At 36.9% G+C, this 24,774-nt stretch overlaps 1 protein-coding gene across 1 annotated transcript; it reads left to right on the forward strand.

The window, feature by feature from the left end:
* Positions 1–1,704: 1,704 nt before the first annotated feature.
* On the forward strand, positions 1,705–22,560 carry YTHDF3 (YTH domain family, member 3). The gene is made up of 4 exons (XM_009576088.1): positions 1,705–1,726; positions 7,015–7,100; positions 8,474–10,066; positions 21,587–22,560. Exons 3-4 carry the CDS (start codon positions 8,492–8,494, stop codon positions 21,608–21,610), a joined length of 1,599 nt encoding a protein of 532 aa, XP_009574383.1. The 5' UTR covers positions 1,705–1,726; positions 7,015–7,100; positions 8,474–8,491; the 3' UTR covers positions 21,611–22,560.
* Positions 22,561–24,774: the final 2,214 nt, after the last annotated feature.

Here is a 24,774-nt window from a genome sequence, read left to right on the forward strand (position 1 = left end):
AGAGAGCCCGCCCTGACCAAGCTCCTCCGGGCTCCCGGTTCCTCTCTCCGCTCCGGGAGCGCCTTGGTGCCGGGCTCCCCGCGGCGCCCAGCTCCCCTGCGCACCCCGAATTCTCTCTGGCTCCTCGTTACCGCATCCTTTCTCTCCGTGCCTTTCTCTCTTCTCACCCACCCCTTCTCCCTTCGGGTCTCTGGTTTCTGCTCCTTCCCCGCGGCCTCCGCTTCTTCCAGCTTTTCTCCTCTGGTTCTTCCCATCCGCTGTGCTGCACTTTTTTAGTTGGTTCTTCGCGGAGCCCAGAGTTTGTTGTTTTTTTATCTTTGCTAGGCCTCTGCCGGCCTTTCTTTCTGGCTGGTAGGTCTTCTGTCTTGGTCTTTGCTTCCTCCGTGGGCCTCTCTGCCACTCCCCAAAAGTTTTGGCCCTGCAGTCTCCTGCCCCCTTTTATTTTCTCTCTCTGCCTTTAATGTTTTGTTTCTTTTGTCTCTGTGCATGCTCTCCAGTTTCCTTTTATGCACTTATTTCTAGTTCAGTGATCTCTTAGCTTTTTATTTCTCTGTCTTTCATGAAGGCTTCTTCTTCCCAACTTTTTTAGTTCTTGTCTCTTGTTGGTCTCTGCATGCTTTTTTGTCTGGATTAGATTCATACCAAAAGATGAGGTGGTTGGGGTTTTTAAGGTTACAGAGAGTTTTCTCTGGTTTTGGGAGAGGGAGGTGACTAACCAGTGCCACTTTAGTTGGAGCAATGTAAAACAGTCTTATGATAACTCTGAGACAGATGCACATAAAAGCAAGATGGAGGTGGTTGCCTCCTAAACTTTCAAACTTCTGAATACTGAGTTTTTCAGGACTGAAAATTTTTAGAGAGTGATGGAGCCAGGAGACCCACTCATGCTTAGTTGTACATATGTAAGAAGATGAATTAGATTTTCATAGGCTAGCATTTGTTTTTCTAAACTATTTTATTTTGCTATAGAGGAATTAAGGATATTGTAACTTGTACTGTTACAGTGATTCTTAGTGCATGACAGATTAACAGTGTTTTGTAATGACTAATCCTAAAAAAAAAAAAACAACCAAACCTCCTTAAGGTATTATTTCCTTGTGTGAAAGCTTCATACAGACTGTATCATTTTCTCAATATAATTGCCTAGACGAGGAATGCATAACTCATAGGTCAGCTTACAGTATCACTGTATATTCCTTTGTAGATCTAAAAAGCAAGGCATTGTAGGTTCTTGTTCTCTGATAAGTAACCATCAGTCAACTTAAAAGATGGTATATGATAATGAAGTTCTAATGAAGTTTTAGTACTGGCAGTAATCTTAAGCTACTAACTTTCTTTGTTCATTTACTCTATGCTTTGTTTATTGCTTATATTTCTTGGGGGGGGCAGTCAAAATTCATTTGTTGCTCAGGTTTTCAACACCATTTAAGCTTCACATGCTGTGAAGGACTAGATTATTGCAGTGGTTTTGGTTAAATTATTTAAATTTTAACATTATTTTGTTGGGTTTTTTGTAATGTTTTATTATTTTATATAATATTGTAATATTTTTATAATAGCGTGTTTTAAATAATATTTTAAACTGGTATTTAAGTTGAAAAGAGCAGAACTGGCAAATAAGTGGAATTATCCTGAAGTAAACGTTAGAGGATTCTAACTGAACTTGTTTTGCTTTTTTTTCCCCCACTTTCCTATGTACAGAGACCTAAAGGACAGGGAAATAAAGGTAAGTTGATTCCTTGTATTTCTGTATAAATCTCTAATATCGCTGTTTATGGAGGTTAATGTGTCTTCAGACAATCGTGGGAAGAGAATGTAGCTATAGGATGTCTTTTATTTCAGAGCAAGATAACAGGAAATTGTGTGCCAAAATGTTATTTCCCAGCATTTTTACTGTGGCACAGCGGTGCATCAATTTAAAATGTTTTATTTTGCAAATGAAGATTAATGTCAGAAGTCGGATGATAACACAGCTCTTTCTTTTTAGCTGACTTTGTGATATGCTTGTATAATCTCTTTAACAGTACACCTTGGGCCTTTGTGTGCAGTGAATAGAATCGGTGTACTAGAATCATCAGGAAGAATCTTTTGAACAGCTTCCTTAGCTTGCGAGACAGCAGCCACGTGACTATTTAGTTACTCATATCTGTGAGCAGAACACATCACCTTCCTTATTCTCAGAAATTTTGTGGGCTTTTCACTTCATTTTAGCGTCAGTATAGAGTATTCTCTCAGTGTTTGTAGGCCTTGTACTTTTCTACTTTTTTTAGGTTTCTGTCAACATCTTAGTTTTTAAATGCCATACTCAATGGGGTTTCTTCTCTCCCACAGAAACAAGGAACTAACTACTTAATATTGTCTCTAAAATTCTTGGCAAGTCTGTCATAAACAGCATCTCAGATTATATCTTGCAATTTATTTCTGGTCCGGAATTTATCTTTGATATTAAGACTAATATTCTGTTTGGAATTCTTTTTGCCTAATCAGTACACTTGTGCCCATTTAATTCTTAGGTGCTTAGCAAGCTGAGCTATGCATGCACACAGCTACCTTCGTGTGTTAATACACTTATTATTTCTTCACGCAAATAGAAACTTTTTTTTTGGAGCTCATGTACTCTTTGCACATTATCTGAACTGATCTAATTGTTCTCTGTGAACTGTCATTTAATGTTATCCACAGCGTACTTATTCTATTATTCTGTCAGATTCTATTAGCTCTATTTATTAATCTGTGCAGATTATCTGCTTTTTATTACATATCTCACTTATGAGGTGGCACATTGTTCCTGAATCTTGCTGAATTTGGCCTGTTCCTTTTAATTTCTCTGCATTCAGAGAAAAATGAAATTGTATTTACCTCCTCAGACCTTCTCAGTTTTGTCATTCTTGAATACCTTTTCTCTCATATTCTAATACTTCTACCTTTTTTTCCCCAAACTGCAGCTTTTAACTATTTCTTTGTGTCTTTGAAGTAGTTTGTGTTTATAGCTTCCATGTTGCCCTTGAATGAGAAGAAAAGTCAGATTCGTTTTAGCAAGTAGTTTGTGGCTTCGTGTTCTTTGAATTACTATATCTCAGTTTTGGTGAGATTAGTGAGATGCATCTATTAGGGAATCATACAAGTAGTTTTTGAACTATATTGCATATATATGAATTGGAGTGGAAGTATTAAGCATTTCTATTTGGGTGTTATGTTGCAGCTTGTTTAATAGTGAAAATGCACGAGTCAGCTTTACTTTAACTTGTTTATGTTAGCATATTTTTGTGTGCTATAATTTGTAAATGCTGTAGAACGTTTGAATCAAAACACATCTCTTAGTTTGCTATGTAAGGAAGAGATTTTTGCATTTCTGAGCTTGGATTTTTATGGAGTGCATCCTTTTAACTAATGGATACTTACTATATATTCTCTTGGTGAAAATATGACCTAAATGAAAACTATAGTGAAACAAACCAATAATCTCCTCCATTCTGTTAAATTATTTGGTGTAACGTCTATTTAATGACGTTTAGCATTAGAATAAAGGGCTAGGAGATTGAAGATGGTAGCACAGTGTTGCACGAGTAGTTGGCTTTGGGTTAGAGACTTTTTCAGTAGGATAAATTAAGTCAGTATCAGCAATCCTTACTGACCATGTGTTAGCAGACAGTAATCTTTTTCAGGTGTCATGATAGGTCCCAGCTTAAAGGAACTTCGAGGGAAGATGTGATACTGAGTTAACAGACTAATCTGAAGTTGGTTCTGTGCGTAAGAGTAATAACGTTAAAGAGGGTGGTAAAAAGGTTACTGTCCACGTGTCTGGTAGAGCATATGAGAGAGTATGAGTGAGCAGTATAAGGGGTGTATGCATGGAAATAGAGTATTTTTCATATTGAAACAAAAACTATTAGACCTGCAAATGATATTGGGAGGTAGCTGATTTGTATTGTCTAGTAAAATGTTAGTTGATTATAAATTAGTTTACTGTGCTGTTTCCCTTGACCAGAATTTGTGGGATTGAAGTTCTAGTGTGTACAACAGTACTATCCATCTGTTGTGTCAGATATTAATGTTGGTATTTCAGAGACTTGAATGAGTGAATTATCCTGTCTTGAAAGTTTTCTAATTCTAGTTGTCAACTACTGTACAGTTGACATGAAACATCAGAACTGACATCAATCAAATGATGTCTTAAAGGGGGATGGTGTGGGGGAGAAACTGACATTCCTGAAACTCCTTTTTTTTTTCCCTTTTGTTTGTTGTGCCAATGTATCACACCTGTGATAGGAAAGTGCTGACTTGTGTTTACATATATATGTATGTAATTTTTGGTTTTGTAGAAGGTTCAAATGTAAGCATTAGGTTTAAAACAAGAATGAAATGTTATGTGTTTCTTTTAGTATTTATTCTCCATCTTAATCGAGGTGTAACGGCTTCTTCTAATGAAAAATTTATTCTTATGCCTTTGGCCATCATTTGTGCATTTTGCAAGTGGTTATTCAAAGGATAGTGGCAGTTAAAAGAATATAAGCCTTAAATTCCTTTATTTGATGAGTTGTTTCTTCCCAATATCCAATTACATTGTATGTTTTCACAGTGTTTGCGGAAGTATACGGTATTTTCAGGGTTGGATTGATACAGATATTTTTAGTAACTGTAGATTAGTTTCAATTAGTATTCTTCATCACTGCCCTGTTTAGTTGGAACGCTTAATGTGAGATTTTGGGAATGAGGCATGCATCTTAATCTGTTTGCTCTTGTTAAATGTGTGCGGGGGCTACATTCTTCCTTATTAACACAATATGTAAAGTTAGAATGAAAAGCCAACGAAACACACTTATAGTGACGTTATTTCACTGGGAGAAGTATGTATTTACTAGGAAAGATGTCAGTGTAGAACTGTTTTGTGTCACTGACTTAAGATCTCAATACAGAATGAATAAGAAAGAATATACATATACAAGAATATTCTATGTTAGTTCTAATGGCAGACCAAAAATAATTCTGTCTTAAGTGACCTTTAGATATGTCTGAAACAATAAACACAGCAGATGCACGTTTTATGAAGATTAGCTGTCAGTATGAGGAGATTAATTTTGATAGGATTCTAGTCTTGACATGCAGCTGTTTATTCCTTTATTTGTGGCCGTCTATGTTTTTCATTATAACAGAAATGTATTTGAGAATTCTGCTTTCTACACTATTTGATTAAGTCTAAGCAATGGATATGGCATGGACAAAAGATTTTGAGGCTCATCCCCTGTGTGACTGGGCCAAATATAAAGAGGAATATAGCGTTCCAGCTCATTAATATGTTACCCTTGTGTGTAAATTCAGGATGATTAATGACCTTAACTGAAACTACTTATTTATGGAAAAAAAATCCCAACACCTAATGTTAATTAAAGTTTGGTATTTAATTAGGAATATTGTTCTATCAAGTTTTAAAACCCATCGTGCTCACCATTGCTGGTCATGTTTGGCTGTACCTAGTATACAAATGCACTGTGCCGATTAGTAATAACTGAAGTGTCAAGAGTTCTGACTTTTAAAACTCCAAGGTGTTCGAAACACAAGTTGCTTTCTTCCTTCCCAGATATTTGCTTTGAAAAAAATCTTCTGTTGTTCTGTGTTAAATTGTGAATTTTTAGCTCTTTTTACTGCTGTCTGAACTCAATAAATTTTTCCAGATTTTTGGTTATTCCTTGTGATTATATCTATTCTTTTGTCATTTTTTTCAGCTAGTTTCGTTCCCTGAAGGCAGTTTGTTTTAAAGTCAAATGGGGAAAAAAATTGGAGAAACTTGGTCCAGGCACCACTTAGTTTGCAATGTGATCTTTGGGTGGCAAAAAAAACCCCAAATGAAACAGAAAAACCCCCACTCTTAAACACTAACTCCAACAAAGTTGAAGGTTTAGTTACATGGTTGCATATACTTTTCACAAGCTTTTGCTAAAAGAGGGAAACCATGGAGTCAGTTCCTAATACAGTGTCTCCAGCTCTCAGAAAATCTGCTGTTTTGTTGTAACTTCTGCTGTCATGGTTTCTCAGTGCACCTTACTGATCACTCTAAAACTTGTTTTTGTTTTTTTTTTTTTTTCACTGAACCTATTTGATAAATAACAAAAAAATTGCATTCAGAAAAGCAGTAATTTATTTTTGAGAAGAGGTCTTCATCTTCAAGTTGTATAATTGCAAATTGCTGGTTTAAGTCCATGTTCTGCTTTGCACCATGGAAAACAGTGGAACTTAGTAGAAATTTGTGCAATTTGACTTTGTTTGAATAGTAGCCTGGGGGAGGGTGGAGAGACACTTCAAGTAATTTGGGCGGCTGGAAAATCCCAGGTAGGTATAATGCCTTAGATGAAATTAAAGGTAATAAGAGGCCAAGAAGAGCAGGTAGGAAGAGATTCCAGGGTATAGTGGCATATACGTTGGGAAAGGATTGTAATCACCCTTGGGGACTTTTGCTCTTTTTTCTGTTTTGCTTTGTACCCTCTGAGCTTCAGAGGTGCCACTAATGCAGTACAGTGTAATATTTGTAGGAAATACAGAATTAAATAGCTGAATAGTGGTGCCTTTCATGGTTGTCTTGGTGGGTAACTGACTTTCCTCCTGGCAGGAGAAAGCTGTATATTGCAACTTTCCCTGAACCTGTTGAATATGTCTAATCTGGTTGGTCTGCACATTTGCACTTGGTCTAGTACTTCTGGAAACGCTGGATTTACTGCATGTGCAAATAAGGTGTGCCTATAGTTTTTCCTCTGTCTGTGGAGCTCAGGAAAGAATAGTCAGTAATAGCCTGCTCTGGTTGCCGTCTTTCCAGACCTCTCCTGAGATCTGATCGGGGTCATCAACAGAATGAGCTATTTTCTTTAAATTTAACAAAGCAGTGCTTAACAATAATATGTTTATTCTCAACAAAGCGCAAGTAGAAGTATTTCAATGTACAGGCGATTAAGAAGTGTTATCTAGATTAAAAGTGCATCATAGATCTTTCAGAGAGTATACCTAATACAGATTTACTTTTAGTTTCAGTACAAAACGGTTCGATTCATCAAAAGGATGCAGTAAATGATGATGATTTTGAGCCATATCTAAGTAGTCAGACAAATCAGGTAAGTGAACATTGTTTACTATCTTGAAATTAATTTTGGAGTTCAACTGACTTCCAGACTTAATTAATTTTTGGATGATATTTCTTAGCATTGCTTACTTGCCTGAATATTGTATCTTGTCTTTTCATGCGGTATCTTAAACAGGTAAAGTCTTATTAATAATTCTGGAAAAGATTCAATTAAAAAGTATGCTCTGATGTCTCCTGCTCTTGTGCTTGTGCTCTGACTTCAGAAAGATGCAGTTACAAGAAGCTTGAGGAAAAAAACAACCCCAAAAAACCAACACAAACCACAAAACAAAACCCCGCACCTTAAATTTACAACAAAATCATCATATATTGGATGAGTTCAAAACAACAGTTTCATTGGCTCTGAGAAAATACTAACTGCTTGGACATGATTTCCTTTGAAGTTGGTAGAAGTAGCTCACAGTTGATGGCATGATAGATTGAAGCTTAATATTACTACAGCTTGGTATAACTCTTCTGCCAGGAAGTTAATGACTTATTTTCAGAGCTGTGAATTGCCTCTGTAGTCAAAAGATAATATTTGTTAAGTTTGTAAGTTGTAGCTGTCTTGAGAGAGGGAGAAAGCACAAATTATTAAAAGGCTTTGAGAATTTTGCTTGCCTTCCCATTTTTTTCAAATAATACAACATTAAGGAGGCATCAGCTAGAGGATGATAATGTGCAGTTTTTTCCCCAGAACATCATCAGAAGTGGTATGGGGATAGTCCTTCAAATGTCTTGGAGCTTTATCTTCTCAAGAAGTAAATGCTGTGATTTTCCAGGAGTCTTGGGAGTGGAATTTGAATTTAGCTAGCAAACTTTGTTCTACTAGGCCACAGATTATACTTAATGCCCATTCTCAATAGTGTGGAAATGTTATGGTTTGATTGTTGTTCCTCCTGAAACAAACAGGCATCCTTGCATCCTTTTCACTATAATATTCTGGCAGGTGTCTCCAATTAGAAGTGAGAAATTTGACAAAAAACTAAGAATGCCAAACCTTTAAATCATAGTTGCAGCTGTTTTTCTGTATTTATGAAACTACAGTTGTTATGACTTATTTTTTAAAGTAGCTTGTTATTTTCTTGATACTGTTGACATGGAGGCATTTTAAGCCTAGCTCAGTAACTGAAAATGAAGATAATATCTTACAAAAAATGGGGCTCTTTAGTACTTTGAAAAGGTCTCTTGAGGAAAAAATGGCCATATCTAACAGATACCTCGTTCATCTTTTACTTTTGGAGGAGTGGTGGAAGTTACAAATGCATTCATATAATCCTTAAAAATGTTTTGGACTGTATTACTTTTTTTTTTGACCTGAGCATAATTGTCTATATTGCTGATTTTTGTTTTATTTTCTTGCAGAGTAACAGCTATCCACCAATGTCAGACCCATATATGCCTAGTTATTATGCTCCATCTATTGGATTTCCATACTCTTTAGGCGAAGCAGCATGGTCAACTGCAGGCGACCCTCCAATGCCATACTTGACAACTTATGGACAGATGAGTAATGGTGAACACCATTACATACCCGATGGTGTATTTAGTCAACCTGGGGCATTAGGAAATACCCCTCCATTTCTCGGGCAGCATGGATTTAATTTTTTTCCTGGGAATGCAGACTTCTCTACATGGGGGACAAGTGGATCTCAGGGACAATCAACGCAAAGCTCTGCTTATAGCAGCAGCTATGGCTATCCACCCAGTTCTCTTGGGAGAGCCATAGCAGATGGACAGGCTGGATTTGGCAGTGATACTCTGAGCAAGGTGCCTGGGATTAGCAGCATTGAGCAAGGCATGACTGGACTGAAAATTGGTGGAGATATGACGGCTGCTGTAACAAAAACTGTAGGTTCAGCTCTGAGCAGTACAGGTATGACAAGCATTGCAGCAAACAGCGTGCCCCCCGTTAGCAGTTCAGCACCTAAACCAACCTCATGGGCTGCCATTGCAAGGAAGCCTGCTAAACCTCAGCCGAAACTCAAGCCTAAAGGTAATGTGGGCATTGGGGGCCCTGCTGTACCACCACCACCTATAAAACACAACATGAATATTGGAACTTGGGATGACAAAGGGTCAGTGGTAAAAGCACCCCCAGCCCAACCAGTACTGCCTCCTCAGACTATAATCCAGCAGCCTCAGCCATTAATTCAACCACCACCACTGGTGCAAAGCCAACTGCCTCAACAGCAGCCTCAGCCACAGCAACCACAACAGCAACAAGGACCTCAGCAGCAGGCCCAGCCTCACCAGTTGCAGCAGCAACAGCTGCAAAACCGTTGGGTAGCTCCTCGTAACAGGGGTGTGGGCTTCAGCCAGAACAATGGAGCTGGTAGTGAGAACTTTGGTTTAGGTGTTGTATCCGTCAGCTCCTCGCCTTCTGGTGTGGAAGTGCACCCAGTGCTGGAGAAACTAAAGGCCATAAACAACTACAATCCCAAAGACTTCGATTGGAATCTGAAGAATGGACGTGTGTTTATAATCAAAAGTTATTCAGAGGACGATATTCATCGCTCCATTAAGTACTCTATCTGGTGTAGTACTGAACATGGTAATAAGCGCTTGGATGCTGCTTACCGTTCCCTGAATGGAAAAGGCCCACTCTATTTACTCTTCAGTGTGAATGGCAGTGGACACTTTTGTGGAGTGGCTGAGATGAAGTCTGTTGTGGACTACAATGCATATGCTGGTGTCTGGTCTCAGGATAAGTGGAAGGGGAAGTTTGATGTCAAATGGATCTTTGTCAAAGACGTTCCCAATAACCAACTGCGGCATATTCGCTTGGAAAACAATGACAACAAACCGGTTACCAATTCGAGGGACACTCAAGAGGTACCGCTAGAAAAAGCCAAGCAAGTGCTTAAAATAATTGCTACTTTCAAGCATACCACCTCAATCTTTGATGACTTTGCACATTATGAGAAGCGTCAAGAGGAGGAGGAAGCCATGCGTAGGGTAAGAAATCAATGTCATTATAGTAGCTCTCCTGTTTTTTCTGGGTTTGGAAACCTTGTTTTTCATACAACTAGAATTTCTGTGTGTGAATGTTGAATCATAAAATGGTGCTTTTTACCCAAGGTGTCTGTACTTGATATAGCTGGCTCTTAATGAAAAGATTTAAGTTCTTGTAACTTGTTTTGTTAATATAGGCATGTGTTTAACCACAGTACTAACATAGGCCTGCATAAGGGACTTCTGACATGTTTTACTCTTCAAAGTAAACAAAAACTGAATTGAGTGTATTATCTGTAACTGAAGTCTTCTAGTTTAGATTTTTACAGTTTCTGGATATCACAAAAATCCTGAAATTACAGGAGAAGCTTACTTTATTTAACATTTCAATTCAAATTCTGCTTTAATGAAATCTTAACAGTATGATTACGGTGAAAAGCAGGTTTTCCCCTTAATTCAATTTTTCTTTTGTACAATTGTGAAACACAGAAGGGATGTAGTGATGACTTGTACAGCATCAGAATAATTTTTTGGGACATTTCTCATAGTGCATTTCCTAAAAAAAGAAATGTGTAGTTCATTTCTGTGAAGAAAAGTATACCTATGACAAATCTGTAGAGAAACCTTTAGTTTTGGAGGTCAGTATTTCAGAAAAACAGGCAAGGGAAAAAGGCATTTAATTCAAGCTATTTTATAGTACATGTCTACTTTGTCCTGTGTGTACTCTCCCTAGTAACACTTATGTTCACCATTGGCCACAATGTTTACTTTTGCTATATTTACTTTCTTTCCAGGCTTGCTAATAACTGTAAATATATGATTTGTCTCATGGCTAGAAACATTTTAGGAACTATTGTACCAGTTAGATGATGCACAAGTATTCAGAAATGGGAGTTTGCATCAGTGCAGTTTGGTGGTAGTGCTCTCTATGCATCCTGTCACACCACCTACTGAATAAAAACCAAAAGTCTAGGGTTTATGCTAATTAGGGGCCTTGTGGGATGTGAAGTCCTGAATTTGTTCACTTCTTGAAACTGCCACAATTCTGGCTGCATAAGAATTTCACCTGCTTCACGGTCTCCTTGCTGCTCTTAGGTTTCTAGTGCTGCAGCAGTTCCACCCCTCTTGCACATTCCTAAACCTTCAACACATGTTGTATCTCCTATAGACCAGTGTTGTGCATACCCAAAATCAATTTTGTAGTTTTATTGCACAACTCTGCAATAAATTGTCACGTTGGAAGTTTTTTATTGTTTGGTGGCAAGATGAATATCCCAGTGGGGTCTGTAATGCCTTTTGAATTTTTTTTCTAAAAAGAAAACTGAATATGCCCTAAATCAGTATTTTTACTTCCTGCCATCTTGGTGATGGGAGGACAGGCCACATTCTTAACTAATATTCAGTGTAAGGGGAAAACTTTGACTTTTTCAGGTTTTAGTACAACTTCACTGTGATTTTGGTAATATTTCAGAAGGACTTAAGGTTAGCATGTTTCTCTGTAGCTGTCATGCTTCAGTATTTTCTTAATTTTTGATATTTTAAGACACTGCACAAATAACTGTTTTGCTTCTAAAGTATCTACTTCTGTGAAAAAACTTATCAAAGGAGTCAGCATTCAGACATGCCCTAGCAACTCAGGGAGGTAATGTGTTTTATTTGTGGTTTTGTTCGCTCTGTAGTAGATGAAAGCCACAAAATATAATGGAAAGGGGGAACATAGATTATTGCTAGTGTTTCTATGTATGCTAAACTTAAAATTCGAAGTACTAAATTCAGCTTTTAGTAGGGGTCTAACTAAATGACTGTGATTATGCATATTTGTGTAATAAAGTAACATTACTGTTTCCTTTAATATCTGCAGGGAAACATACAGTATCTGTATGACTCAAGCACTGAACGCTGCATTTCTCTGTTAACAGTTACCTTTCCCAATACTATTGGGAGAAAACATACTTGTCAAGATACTTGCATAGTAGACATTGATTCTTCAACAGCATGGTACAAATTGGTTTTGTGACAAATTATAAAAAATGACTTTAGAGCTGCCTATCTAGTTGTGAGGTTATCTCTTTGTAGATGGATTTGAGATATGCCTTAAGCAAATGAATATGTACTTAAAATATAGGAACACCAAATTAAACTAATGACAGCTACTGAGAGTTCATCTTTATCATTCTCTTATGATTGAGTGTTGATTGTAAACCTCTAGGTATCTTCTTTTATCACAGAGTGTACAAACTACCTGTCTTTAAATTGTAAATATACAATTGTTAACTCTTTTATGATTCAATAATAGTTTGGAAATGCAACAGTTACTATTGTCAGCTCTGGTTTATGGTTAATTGAGTAATCCTTTATTACCTAGTGCCAGCTAGGCTTTTATAGAGCTGTATTTAAATTAAAGCACTTTCTACTGCCAGTAGAACTGTGTAAATTAAGTTCATGCCCATTTTCTGTAGCAGCTGTGGCAATCACTTTGTTTCCAGTGTTTCTGTCATGAGAAATGTGCTTATTGCTGTTAATAAAATATTAAATGCATCAAGCAGCAGTAGTCATTTACATGTTCCTTAAAGTTCAATTAATGTTTTGTTGTTGCATAGGTGGTAACAAACTTTCATACAGCCAGTGATCTAAACATAGTAAACAGCATATGATATATGGATTTAATTTACTTTATAACTGTTCGTCATTCCAGCTGACTTATTTTAAAATAATTGGTTGTAAAAATTTAATCTTAACAACTCAGGGGGATCAATAATTAATTTCCAATATGACCTAGCAGTATGTTTTATTAAAATACGGCAGTATACTTATAAAAGTGCAATGAATAGTCTGTGATTAACATGAAACTTCAGTAACTTTGCTATTTGATAAAGGTTACTTGCAAAAGACTATTAATAGTCTCTCTAAACGTAAATACTAGAACTCTAGTGTCTACCACTGTTTGATGTGACCCTGGTGTGGGTAAGATATCTACAACGGGGGTTGGAAACAAATTTGTGCAGTAGTCATTCACACTTGTTTTACGGCTCAGGATCCAGTGTCCTATTTTAAACGTAAAAGTGCTGTGATCTTTCACCAAAGGAGCAACAAAATCGGTGATGTTCTTCATGAGTTCTGTCAGTAGTATATTGAAATAATCTGAAATTGCATTAGTCCTTAGCTTGAACTGCTGCTTTGTGTAAATGTGCATATTTGTGTGCAGATTATTTAAAAACGTGTTTGATTGTCTTTCAACAGAAAGCAGTAGCAATAAGATCTAAAAAAAAATGGAACAGAAGTCTTAAAATATGCCATTTGAGAGCACATAATTACAGTAGGAAAATAAAAGGTAACGAAAAGAAAAAAAATATTTGTATTAGTAGTTATGCACCTGATCTTCAGTAAATATATGGATCAAAATGAAGTGTGGCTCTGATTAAAAACACAGTTGTTGGAAGATTACAACTTCCTCACCCTCAGATGGTGGCTTGTTAACCTGGAATTACCTGTTGTCCTAGGACGTCGTTTGGTGCTTTTTAGTGCAGAATTCTACTTTTGTAGCATATAATGGAAAAAAAGATCATGGTGCTACGTAACTGTAGAATGCTTTAGATGGTTTTCTTAGTGAGATAGTTCAGAAAATTAATTAATCTTTATCCATGGGAGAAGATAGAGGAATTCAGTATATTTGTGTATATCTAATTTGCATTTGGAATTTTTACTTTTCAGGAAGCCTTTAAATGGCAGGTAAATAAGCATTTAAAGTGTTAGCTTTCTCCTGTTGTACTATATATCCTTGTAATAGGAATGCTGATATAGCTAAAACTTTCTGACTCTCAAAAGGAGTCATTTCATTTTTTCCCCTCATTCTGGTAATAATGTAACTTCTGTTTCTCCGATAATTGGGTCATAATCAGGCTGCAGTGTTAAGCAGTGTAACTCCTTTCCACGCCAGGACATTGCTGACTTTATGCTTGATTTAATATTTCTTAAAAATATCTGTAAGGAAGGAGGGAAGTGAGAAAACATCCATGAAGAGTGAACTGTAGACACTTCCTCCTCCCCTTAGCCCCCAGCCATCAACTACTAGGTTACGATGTCAAAGTCTGATATAGGTATATCCACAGTCAAGGAAATACATACATACAAGTCAAGGAAAATAGATAGTTGACCAACGTTTTTTATGTAGTTAAATGATAGTTGTACTAGACAACCTTTTAAAGTTTGTGTATTTACATCTAAAAGAGATTCAAAACAGTAAATAAAACAGATTATGTAATACCTTCTGAGAAACTTGCGCATTTCCTGTATGCTTTTGATGATGTTTCAAGGGCCGTTATTTCACAATTTCCTTGAACTTGATGTTTATCTACAGTTTCATCTTTATAAATGAAAATGATATTGCAGGTCTTGTATCTGCTTTAAGAAAAAACAATATGGTCAGAAAATAGAAACAGAAGATACGTTTTTACTCCTTTGATGATCGTGAGATGACTATGTACCCCTTGTCTCAGGAGAAGAGGATTATTTGGAGCTAGAATAATTTTAGACATACTGATCCAGAATTTTCATCCCATGATGGTGTGCTTATTTACTGTGTCTTCATTTGCTTTTGCCTCTTCAGTCTTTTCGAGACATTTAAAAATGACCTGCAAGTTCTCTTGTTATAGACACATGGATTTCAAATGTGCCTGTTTTCTGTGTGTTTGGTAAAGTATTTCTGTTCAGAGATAGTGTTTAGAATTTATTACAGGATGAGGATGGTACGGAGAGGTCTCGATGTTAAAATATGGTATAGCATAGAGTGACTATGTAAGAGTTTGAGTAGTGGTGTGGCCTGCCTTTCTCTAGTAAGGGACAAGATGCTGCAACAGGGAAAGTGCAGTATTGGACTGTTGAATGAAAGAGATGGAATGTAATTAAACTCACAGGCGGTCTTAGTTTATAGTGACACTTGTATGGATCTTGTCGTGTTTTTCTTTTTCGTTTGAAATTCCTACCTGCAAAATCAAGCCTACGAAGTCCTTTTTACGGAGTGTTTTTTAATTCCCTGAGTCTGGGACTTGAAAGACCAATTTCTCCTGTAAAATAGGGACCCCTATTGGAAAAGCTAGGAATATCAACCAAATGGTTTACCTTAATGAGTAAGAGACCAGTCATTTTTGGAATCTAATTCTTTAGTGTCCTTAAATATGAAGGTAGCTACTTAAGGCAAGACTTCAAACTTGAATTGAGCTTGGTCTGCGACAACTCCACCTCTTCTAAATGCTGTGTCTTTTAAGTTGTGGTTTTTAATGCAAAGGAGTAATTCTAAATCTTTTCTTCCAGAGCAAAAGCATAGAACCTTGAGTATACATGAATAGCTGTTAAAATTCATGCGGCAGCCTTCTGCTTCCTGCTACATCTCCTCAGATTGCACTGCTTTATAAGAACCAACTGACTAGAACACTGGTGCTTTTCCTGCAGTTTGCAGGGAAGAAATATGCCTGCATATTGCAAGGAAGTTGCACCCTGTGTGACTCTCCATGCAGTACTTCATCCTTGCTTCATTGATTCATGCCGCAGGTGGGCTAGTTAGCAGAAACTTGAGTGAAGATTGCTGGTGGTGCTTTGCTGGAAAAAATGACACTTCAAAACCATACAGATCTTGCATATCTAGTACATCTGTTTCTGTAGATTCAGTTGAATGAGGGTTGTTTAGGTTTTGTATCAAAATTGATTGGCTTTAACCTTCAGATTCATCTAGTTGAAATGATGTATTACAAGAATTCGTATCAGATGATGAGCTGTTTGAGCCCAGTTCTTTGTGACCACCTTTTCAGAGGCCTGGTAGTGTACTCAATATTGATAGGTAATTGTAATTATTGTTTTTCTGCTGTACCTAGGGATTATAGTCAGTTGTGAAAAAGTAAACATAAGCTTGCATGTTCATTGCACTTTCATATAGAATATAATGAGAAACCAAGATAAAGTAAGTTCATGTTTCCTCATGGCAAACTGCAATTTGAGTTACACATGTGCAAAGAGAATGAGTGGTGAGGCTTAAAGAAAAATTGTCTGAGAAATTCTTCCCCAGTGTATTTTGTAGGCCCTGAAGTGGATGTCATTTCCCTTCCAAGGCTACTATAGATTCCTTAGCAGACCAATTAAATAAGATCTTGTTGTTATTGCCCATGGGCGTCTGAGAAAAACTAACAAAAGTGTCAGAGTCATCCTTCTGCTCGTTTTGCTGGGACAGTGATCATCACTGAATGCAATTTCCATAAATGTAGTTAGAAGCTATCTGTTGTCAGTCTTCAAAAGCCGATGTTATACTGTCAGCATTGTTAACAAACAATAATGAGGATCTAGAAGCTTGATTTTTTTTTTTTAAACTTTTTAATGAACTTGCTGAAATGGCTGCTAATTAAAATCTTATATTTCAATGTGTAACAATGTACAGCACTGAAAGGAAATACTTGCTACTTGTAGTTAGAATTGGCCAATCTGTCACTGAGAGTATCCACCTGGGAAAACAAGATTGGAGGGGCTTTTCTGGCTCATGCAGTTCAAGCTTGGTTTCTGCAGAGCCTTTCTTCATTGTGTGTTATCATATGGTATCTTTAAAGTAGTTAGGTTTCTTTCCCCACCTCTGTCTTCTGAATGTTCGTACCCTGTTATTTAGTGTGCTGTGGAATTTCAGATGTGGATTAAGTTCTTACTGCCTTTATCGTTACCATAATAAAATAATATGGTCTGTCCATGTTCCACTAACAATGCATGTGTTTGCTCAAATTTAAATTTATTTACCTTTTTACTGTAACGTGTTCACATTTTTACTGTTACTAAGTATGTTTCAGAAACTGAAATAATTAAAACGCCATCAAAACTAATAGGAAGAATAAATAAATTAGAAGTCTAGGTCTCATAGCTTTTCAGACTGTCTTAATATTTATATGCTTGAAAGCCTTATTTACTGTCTGGAGTTCAAATGATCTGCAGCAGCAGGGTCTCAGATGAGTGTTAATTCATAAGGCTTACCGGGAGAAGGAACTGCTCTGGAGTTGTAAAACCTCGTTTGACTTCCTGTGTTGACTTTTATTTTTAATTTGTGCCTTGTAGTTTTCATGTTGGGATAAGGAATAGGAGAAAATGAGCGTTTAGGGAGGGGATGGCATCTCCACAGGAAAAATTTCTAGGTCCATGTAGGGCTTCTAGATATCCTTCCCATCTGATCCTTCCTTCCCATCTTCCCAGAACTCCCAGAAGTGCTTCTCAGAAAAATGTATTTAAATATTTTTATCTGATTTTAAGGTAATCTCTGTCTTCAGGAGATTTACCCCCTCTAGTTTGAAATTCAAGAGTGCGAAGTTAAAAAGGGCCTTTATTTTACACAATTTTAAAGTTTTAGTAATGTAGTTTATGTTAACAGCCAATGAGATCCGTGTCATAAATGGAGTAAACTATTTCTAGCATTTTTCAGTTTTCTCAGTAATCTGTTTTTCATTGTGGTTCTCAAGCGCTAAGGTCAATGTTTATGCTGTCATAGCTGTAATGGTACACCGGGGTGCAATAAACTGCAGATTATGGCTGATGCCAGTAGTAAATGAGCTTTCATGAACTTTGCTGTGGCTTCTTCTCACCACCTCTACAGCTGTCTGTTCTGCCTCTGCCAGGTGTTTCTGCCCACACAGTGGAGTTGGCAGAGGAGATGTGTGCCTGTGCCTCACTTCACAGAATGCAGTCTGACATGTTAGCTTACATTGCAGATGAGCAGGGCTTTTAAGCTGAAGATTAAATTGCGGTTTGCTGTGAAGCAACTAAGATGTGCTGCACATTCCCTTCTGAAGCTGCTGTGAGAATACTACTTCTTGGGAGAGGGGCATGTTCAGCTTTAGGCATGAACATATTAAACATTGCAGTAAGATGCAAAAGTTTGGCAAAATTCTAGGGTTTTTTTGCAAGTATAGCTGATTGTGTTGGAAATGAGTGTGTGTGTGAACTATCTGCAGTTTGCTTGTGCAAGTTTGCAATCCTGGATAGCTTTCAAAATGGACACCTTGAAATGCTTGCACTTGCAACTGCTATAAAAAAGCAAAAGTCCTTCTTTCAGGTCTACCTTCCCTCACCTTGAGCTTCAATTTGTTGGATCTTGGGGGGGGAGGGAAATACAGCTGAGGACTGTAGTACCTTCTTGTTGTTGTTGTTAGGCTACCATTTACATTTTTGCTACTAAAAATGAGGCCCTTTAATTTCTCTTGTTTTTGACAAAAAAATTCCAGAAGTCAATGTTGTGTGCATCTCGGTAGTTTTTTTTTTTCAAATCGGATCAGGAAACATTTTTATTGCTTTGTATTTTGAAATTTTGATAGCATAGAGGTTTTGTTAAATCTGAGGATAAATTACATTGCAGCTACTTTTCAGCACAGGATCATTCGATTAATGCCCTGAATTCAGAGAACTGAAATTTGGAAGTCAGCCAACCTCACAGTTCAGACAAAGTTAATTCTATATTTTTGTTTGCACTAGATCGATGCATGTTTCCAAGGCCCAAGCATTTTTAAGGTTCACCTTCACTTGGTTTTGTCAGTTTGTATAGAAAGTTATTTGTATGGTCTGCAGCTGGCAGGTACCTTGAACCAGCTGCTGCATTCCCACATTGTTCTAATTCAAATGGTACTTAATCTCCATGTCCTGCTCATAAACTCCCTCTAAAGCCAGGTAACCTCATCCTGGCGAGTTCTGAAGTGAAGCTGGCCTTTGGCAGGGAACTTAAATTGACTGGAGAGGCTTTTTATCCAAGAGCATTTCAAGAGATGTGGCAAAGGTTTTGCTCATCTGAATCTAAGAAATAAGAGATGTTGGGTGAAAGAGAAATGTAGTGGAATCCAGTCGGTACGCTGGAAACTTCCCCTGCTCTGGTGGTGGAAACCTGCTGGGGATAAAGTCTTCTGCTAGTTTGTCTATAATCACTGTTTATACAAAAACAAACAATCAAACAAAAGCCACACAGAAAAGCACAAGAGAAATACTTTTTGAGACAGGAAAAGGCAGTGGTAGCGAGTGTGATCTGACTTGAAGCTGTGGGGGGATTTAGTTTGCTTTTGAGCGCAATACTGCTACCTGCATTTTGAATAAATCCGGTTTTCTCTCTGTCCATTTTGCTGTACAGAGTGCCAGATGTCACTGATACCAATATTCACTTGCATTGAAAAATGTCAAGTTGGTATGTCTGCTTTAAGTATTTAAATATAAATGTAGTAATATATAACTTTGAGACTACAGAAAGGGTTTGCTGGTGTTGTTTTGAAGCCTTTTTCCTCTGTAGAATTCAAAATGGACTTGAAATAAAGGAGGTGTTACAAATTTCATCTATTGGAAGCAGGTAGTCAGGCTTTCATTCCCTTTCTCCTTTCAATTTTTATGAACTTAAATGCATTTTGAGCACTAGGTTGGTCAGTTTACTGTGCAGCAGTCGCAACACAGGGAGAGGCTTTCTAGACAGCTTGAATGAATGGTTACATATGTAATACTTCCAAATGGGCAGGAACCGATGATTTTATTTGTGTGTAGGTAGTATTCACAATTATTAAAATACTGATATCTCATTATTTAACATAGCAGTTTCATAGGCTACTACTTAATACCACACTGTTTTTCAGCACTTTGTGCAGTTCTTTCAGTTGAAGTCTGCTAATAGTAGAGGAATAATCTGAGAAGGCTATTTTTGAATGCCTTACGTGCATCGTGAGGCATGAGGCCAGTGATCATCTGTTTTCAGCCTAGACATGCACTGTTAACGTATCAGTTTGTATTAATGACTGATACTATCAATCCCACATTTTAAGAGCAGTATCCTAGTATGCAAATATTAGTCATGTCTCTTTGAACTAGGAAAAAATAATTTCTAGCAGAATAGTGCAAGTATCACTCTCACTTTAAATGTACTGAAGTTCTGCCCTAGAGAATGTACAGTCTTAGATATAGAGCTGCTGGGACCGTGAGCTGCTTATTGTAACCAAGAACTCTGTGCGAGCTGTACTTTCTTGGTGTTCATCTTGAAGCAACTTGGAGGTCTGTCTTGGAGAGGACTAGATCATCAGCTCTACTCTAATAACCAGTATAAATGTTATGTATCCTCTTCTTTCATTATAGTATCTTTTTGGCAGAATTTATTTGGGTTCGTATGCTAATTTGCACTTTTCCTAAATAGTTTCTAGCATAATAAAATTTCAGCGTGGTATCAGATAGAGTGCTTTTGAAATCATTGTTCAAATGCGCCCTGGTTTATTTTGGTTTTCCCTGCTATGTTTATGTTCCATTTATAACATGCTGTGTAATGCAATAATAATAAAAATACTGGAAATGAGTTTTTTGTTCTCTTTTAAATGGGGGAGGGCACCTACCTCCCTTCCATGAAGGTAACGTGCTCAGTTTTACATATTAAGAAAGGAAATGTTATTGGAAGATAAATTCTTAGTTTCTTAGAGTCAAACTACAGTGTCTTTTTACAGTCTAGAAGATACGTAATGAAGGCAATGAGATACAGTTTATTGATCTGTTTTATTTTTTTCCTAGAGATAGTCATAATGCCTAAGTGTATGTTTAACAAAGTAGAGAAAATGGAGGATGATGATAAAACACTGAAAATGTTATTTACGCTGTTAGACTTGTAATACAGAGGAAGAATTTGTTAGTCCCTGATAGAGACACAGTGCAATTAGTATTTTAGCCCATAACTGTACGAAGTTATTTATCGTTGTTTGAATTACACAGATGACATAACACACTTTGTTCCTTTACACCAAATGCACCATGCTGTGAGGGCTTTGTAGTGAATACGGTCTTGTCTGCAACTCAGGCTTGCATTCAAGTGGTTTTTTTTCCAGCCATTCCTACCTTACTGGTTTTGCATTTTGTTATTAAAAATAATTTCTAAAAAAAATATGGATGGCTTTTTTTTTTTTAAATTCTTTTTCTCGCCATTTGAGCAACGTGTTTGTATGGAGGAGGAGGTACTGGGCCAACTTGTTCCTTTACCTTTTGATCTTAAGGACATTGAAACATTTTATTATAGCGTGCTTTGAATGAGATACCTGGGAATATGATCTTTACTTTTTCAGGAATATAATGGATGGAGAGTAGAATATTTAAATATTCATGCAGAGCATTTTTTGACAAGTTAAGCAGAAGATTTAGGGTACCTCTTTCTTGCCTTGTTTGTAGGCCCCTTGGTCTCCTTACTCAGTTCACTTTGTGCAATATATTTTGTTGGAAGTGATTTAAAAGTAACATTATAAAACATCTTTTTGATAGCTTTTTTTTGGAACATATTTGCCTTTTAGTTTGATGTATGCTTCTGTGTTTCTTTTTAAGAAGTTGACTTGAACTAGATATTTCATGTTCCTGAAAAAAAGTGAAGCTTCTTCCTTGAACGCTTGTTGGCTGATTTAGGGAAATTGCAAGCAATGCAACTGCTCTAATGAGAGGAAAGCAGATAATGTTGAACTGTGTGTATTAACATGATTTTCCTTTCTGTTTTTGTGTTTGTTTTTTTTCCAGGAGAGAAATAGAAACAAACAATAACTATATGGAGATGTCCTGCTAGAATTACAACACTAATGATGTAGACTCTGGAAATGCCTAATATGTCTAAGAAGACGTTATTAAAGCTTTTTTCTGCTTAAGGTGACATCTTTGAACACTTTAACACAAAATTGACTCTTCTTGTAATGGTTCTCATCAGTGCATCTGCCCTTATACTCTCTCACCAAACACACTTGAGAACTGTACCTTCGTCAAGCACTTTCTGTCCTGAAGCTTTTACCAGTATCTGCTGTCTTTTGTATTTATGCATCCTAGCTAAGGCACAGGAGACCGAACGAATGCAAGGATTCATTAACTCTTTGAATTTGTTAAATACTAACATTTAACCATTAGAAGTGGTTCAATGATGTGAGATTCACATTGCTTCAACTTAATTTTTTCTTTGTTGTAGTTTTTTTAATTGTCAGTTTTTAGCTATTCAACAGATTAAAAGCAAATCATGCCATATTTAGTCCTGGAGTAAAACTCAAGTCTAAATGTTCATGTGAAAATTATTGTAGTAATCTTTTAATATGGCAAAGCAACTTTAAGCTGCAGTTTAGCCAAAAGAAACATAACATAAAATTATATTAGAATGACACTTCCCTTGTTTCAAACTGTTTGGTGTAAGAGAATATTAATATGCAGCTTGGTGGACACCACCAGTTAATGCACATTTCTTTATTTTTTTTCTGTAACATGTATACTGAAAAAAGTGCATTTGTCTGAGGAACTGTTTGTTTGCTACCACTCAATGAATCTCAGTTTTGAGTAAATGTACCTCAGTCTAAATCAGACTTTTTATGACCTTTATAACTACATTTAAAATAATCTTTAATTCCTATTTCTGGGTGTTTGCAAGCCTGACAGATTGCTATCATGAAAGTGAAGATTTACTCCTCTAGGTGATTCACTAGCTAAATAAACATAATTCTTGTTTAGCAAGCATATACTCTGTTTCTCAAATTTTTTTGTTTCATTGTCCCAACATCCAGGTGTTTTTTCCCCTATTCGAAAATATTTTGAGAAAAATTGATCCATGGAGATGACATATTCATAGCCATGTTAACATGATTTTTGTTAGAACCATGCAACAAGAATTTTAGAATGCATATTAAACTGGGTAATTCTATACTAGTTTTTTAACTTCTAAAAACTGTATCTTTTGTTGCAGTTTATACAGCAACACATTCTATCTGCTGGAAGAAAATATTAAAAAAATGTTAAGCGGGTGTATTGACTGTACAAAATACTGAACAGCCTGTACCAAACTCCAGGGATAGCTTTCTCTTTTTAGAACAGCAATGTAGAAGTCAGATATGTTATAGCTTAAAATAGCAATACCACATATTATTTGAACATGTTTCATGTCTTACTGTCCAACACAGATGTTTATATTGTGTTTCGAGTCCTGCATTTACAGATTCTGGCAATCAAAGTTCTGGAGCTTAAGTGGCAAAGGTTTGTTTTAAATACAGATTATTTTGCTGTATTTTACTTTCTTCATAAGGCCCTTGCACTCTTCTAACCTTGCAAACACAAAAAGTTCAGTACACACTTATTTCTTGCTCATTATTTAAAATATTGTTTGAGGCTCCGGAGTAGAAGATACGAATCTTAATTTTTATGGCCAGTTTTCTGGAAGCTCAAAAGGGAAGCCACTCCCATATTTTGAGAAAAGAAGCAATCTCACTTAAATGCAGATGTGTAACAAATAGCAAGTGGGGTAAGGGAGGGATAAGCAAAGTGCATATGGTAAGAGGAGACGAGGAGATAAAGGCTTCAAGCCCAAATCCTATGAAATTTGGCTTGAGCCCAAAAATTGCTGCTTCCATGCATTTCTGTTTCTTGCTAACAGGTTTTATAGCTATTTGTTTCCCTCTGTTGGCTGATTTATGGATTACGGCCTATTAGTCCAACTGTCATTGATCAGTTGAAGTGGCAAAGGTCAGTGTTGTGAGTCCAAAGAATGTAATCCGTCTCATGATCCTTCAAGGGATCAGCATGTTTCTGCTTCCTTGTTACAAAAAAATCTTATGAAAACGCACAGAAGTTTCCGGTTAAAAGAAAGCTACTGTTAGTCAGGCATTCAGGAATTGATTGCATGTGCAACCTTAGTTTGCTTCCACTGCAGTATTCATATGTTTGCAGGCTTTGTTAGTATTTCCTGCTTTACCCCTTTCCTCTTTTATTCTAGTAGCATGAGCATTGCTCTTGGATTGAATCAGGTTAGTATAAAATGGGTTCATCACTCTCTTGCAGACTTCGAAAGCTTGGAAAATGAGACAGGATTGTGAGTGAAGGAGGTGATCACATTTAGAGAGCTGTGACAGTTCTTACACTGTTCCAGGATTGTTAGCAGATCTACAAATAGAAGAGTTTCATTGCTGATGGTGTTAGTCATGTTGCGACCGATTTGCCGACTGCTGAGGGTTTAGTATGTGCAGCTGAAATTAAAAGGAATTTTATGTGCATATAAAGTACTGTAAAAATAGTATATAACATTGTAAAATCAGCTATGGAGTGCTGTACTAGTTAATGGACATGTGAAACTTCTAGCCTTCAGCTTCCTTATGCACGAGTTCTTTTCCTCCAGAAAGAAAAGGAATGGTGCTTAATATCTCAAATAAATGTAGAAATATATTTTTTGGGTCTGATTTTTCAATACAGTGAAGTTGTTGTAATGTCTGCTTGCTAACTTGCTAATGGAGGAGTCAGTGGAAGCCCTTTTTTGTTCCTGATGCCTCCTCCTTTGTGTCAGCATTTGTTTTCCTGTGATCCATACCGAGCCAGTTCAAGACTTTTTTTGCTGGTTTAATGGTCTGAGCAGTTCTCTGGGAGGTTAGATGTTTAGAAGGGAGATGGTGGGAGGGGAAGGAAGGAGATTTGTCCTTTCAGAAGCAGGTACCAGCTGTTGAATAGGCTTAGCTGCACTATAACTACACACATATGGGTTGATGAACCAGAGATGCAGCAGAAGGTTTAAAACTGGGAAAGGCTCCCCAAGAAAAAAAATCAATTCTATGTTCAGTGTAAGATTTCGGTAGTGTACAGTGAGATACGATGTTATCAGACACATTTAGTGACACATTTAGTGATACCAGGAGGAGGGAAGAAATGCTGAGTATTTTCCATTTTGACTACTTTTTCCACTTTGAAGAGAC

Source organism: Fulmarus glacialis, unplaced genomic scaffold, assembly GCF_000690835.1.
Source record: "Fulmarus glacialis isolate BGI_N327 unplaced genomic scaffold, ASM69083v1 scaffold9274, whole genome shotgun sequence".
Classification (NCBI taxonomy): Eukaryota; Metazoa; Chordata; class Aves; order Procellariiformes; family Procellariidae; genus Fulmarus; species Fulmarus glacialis.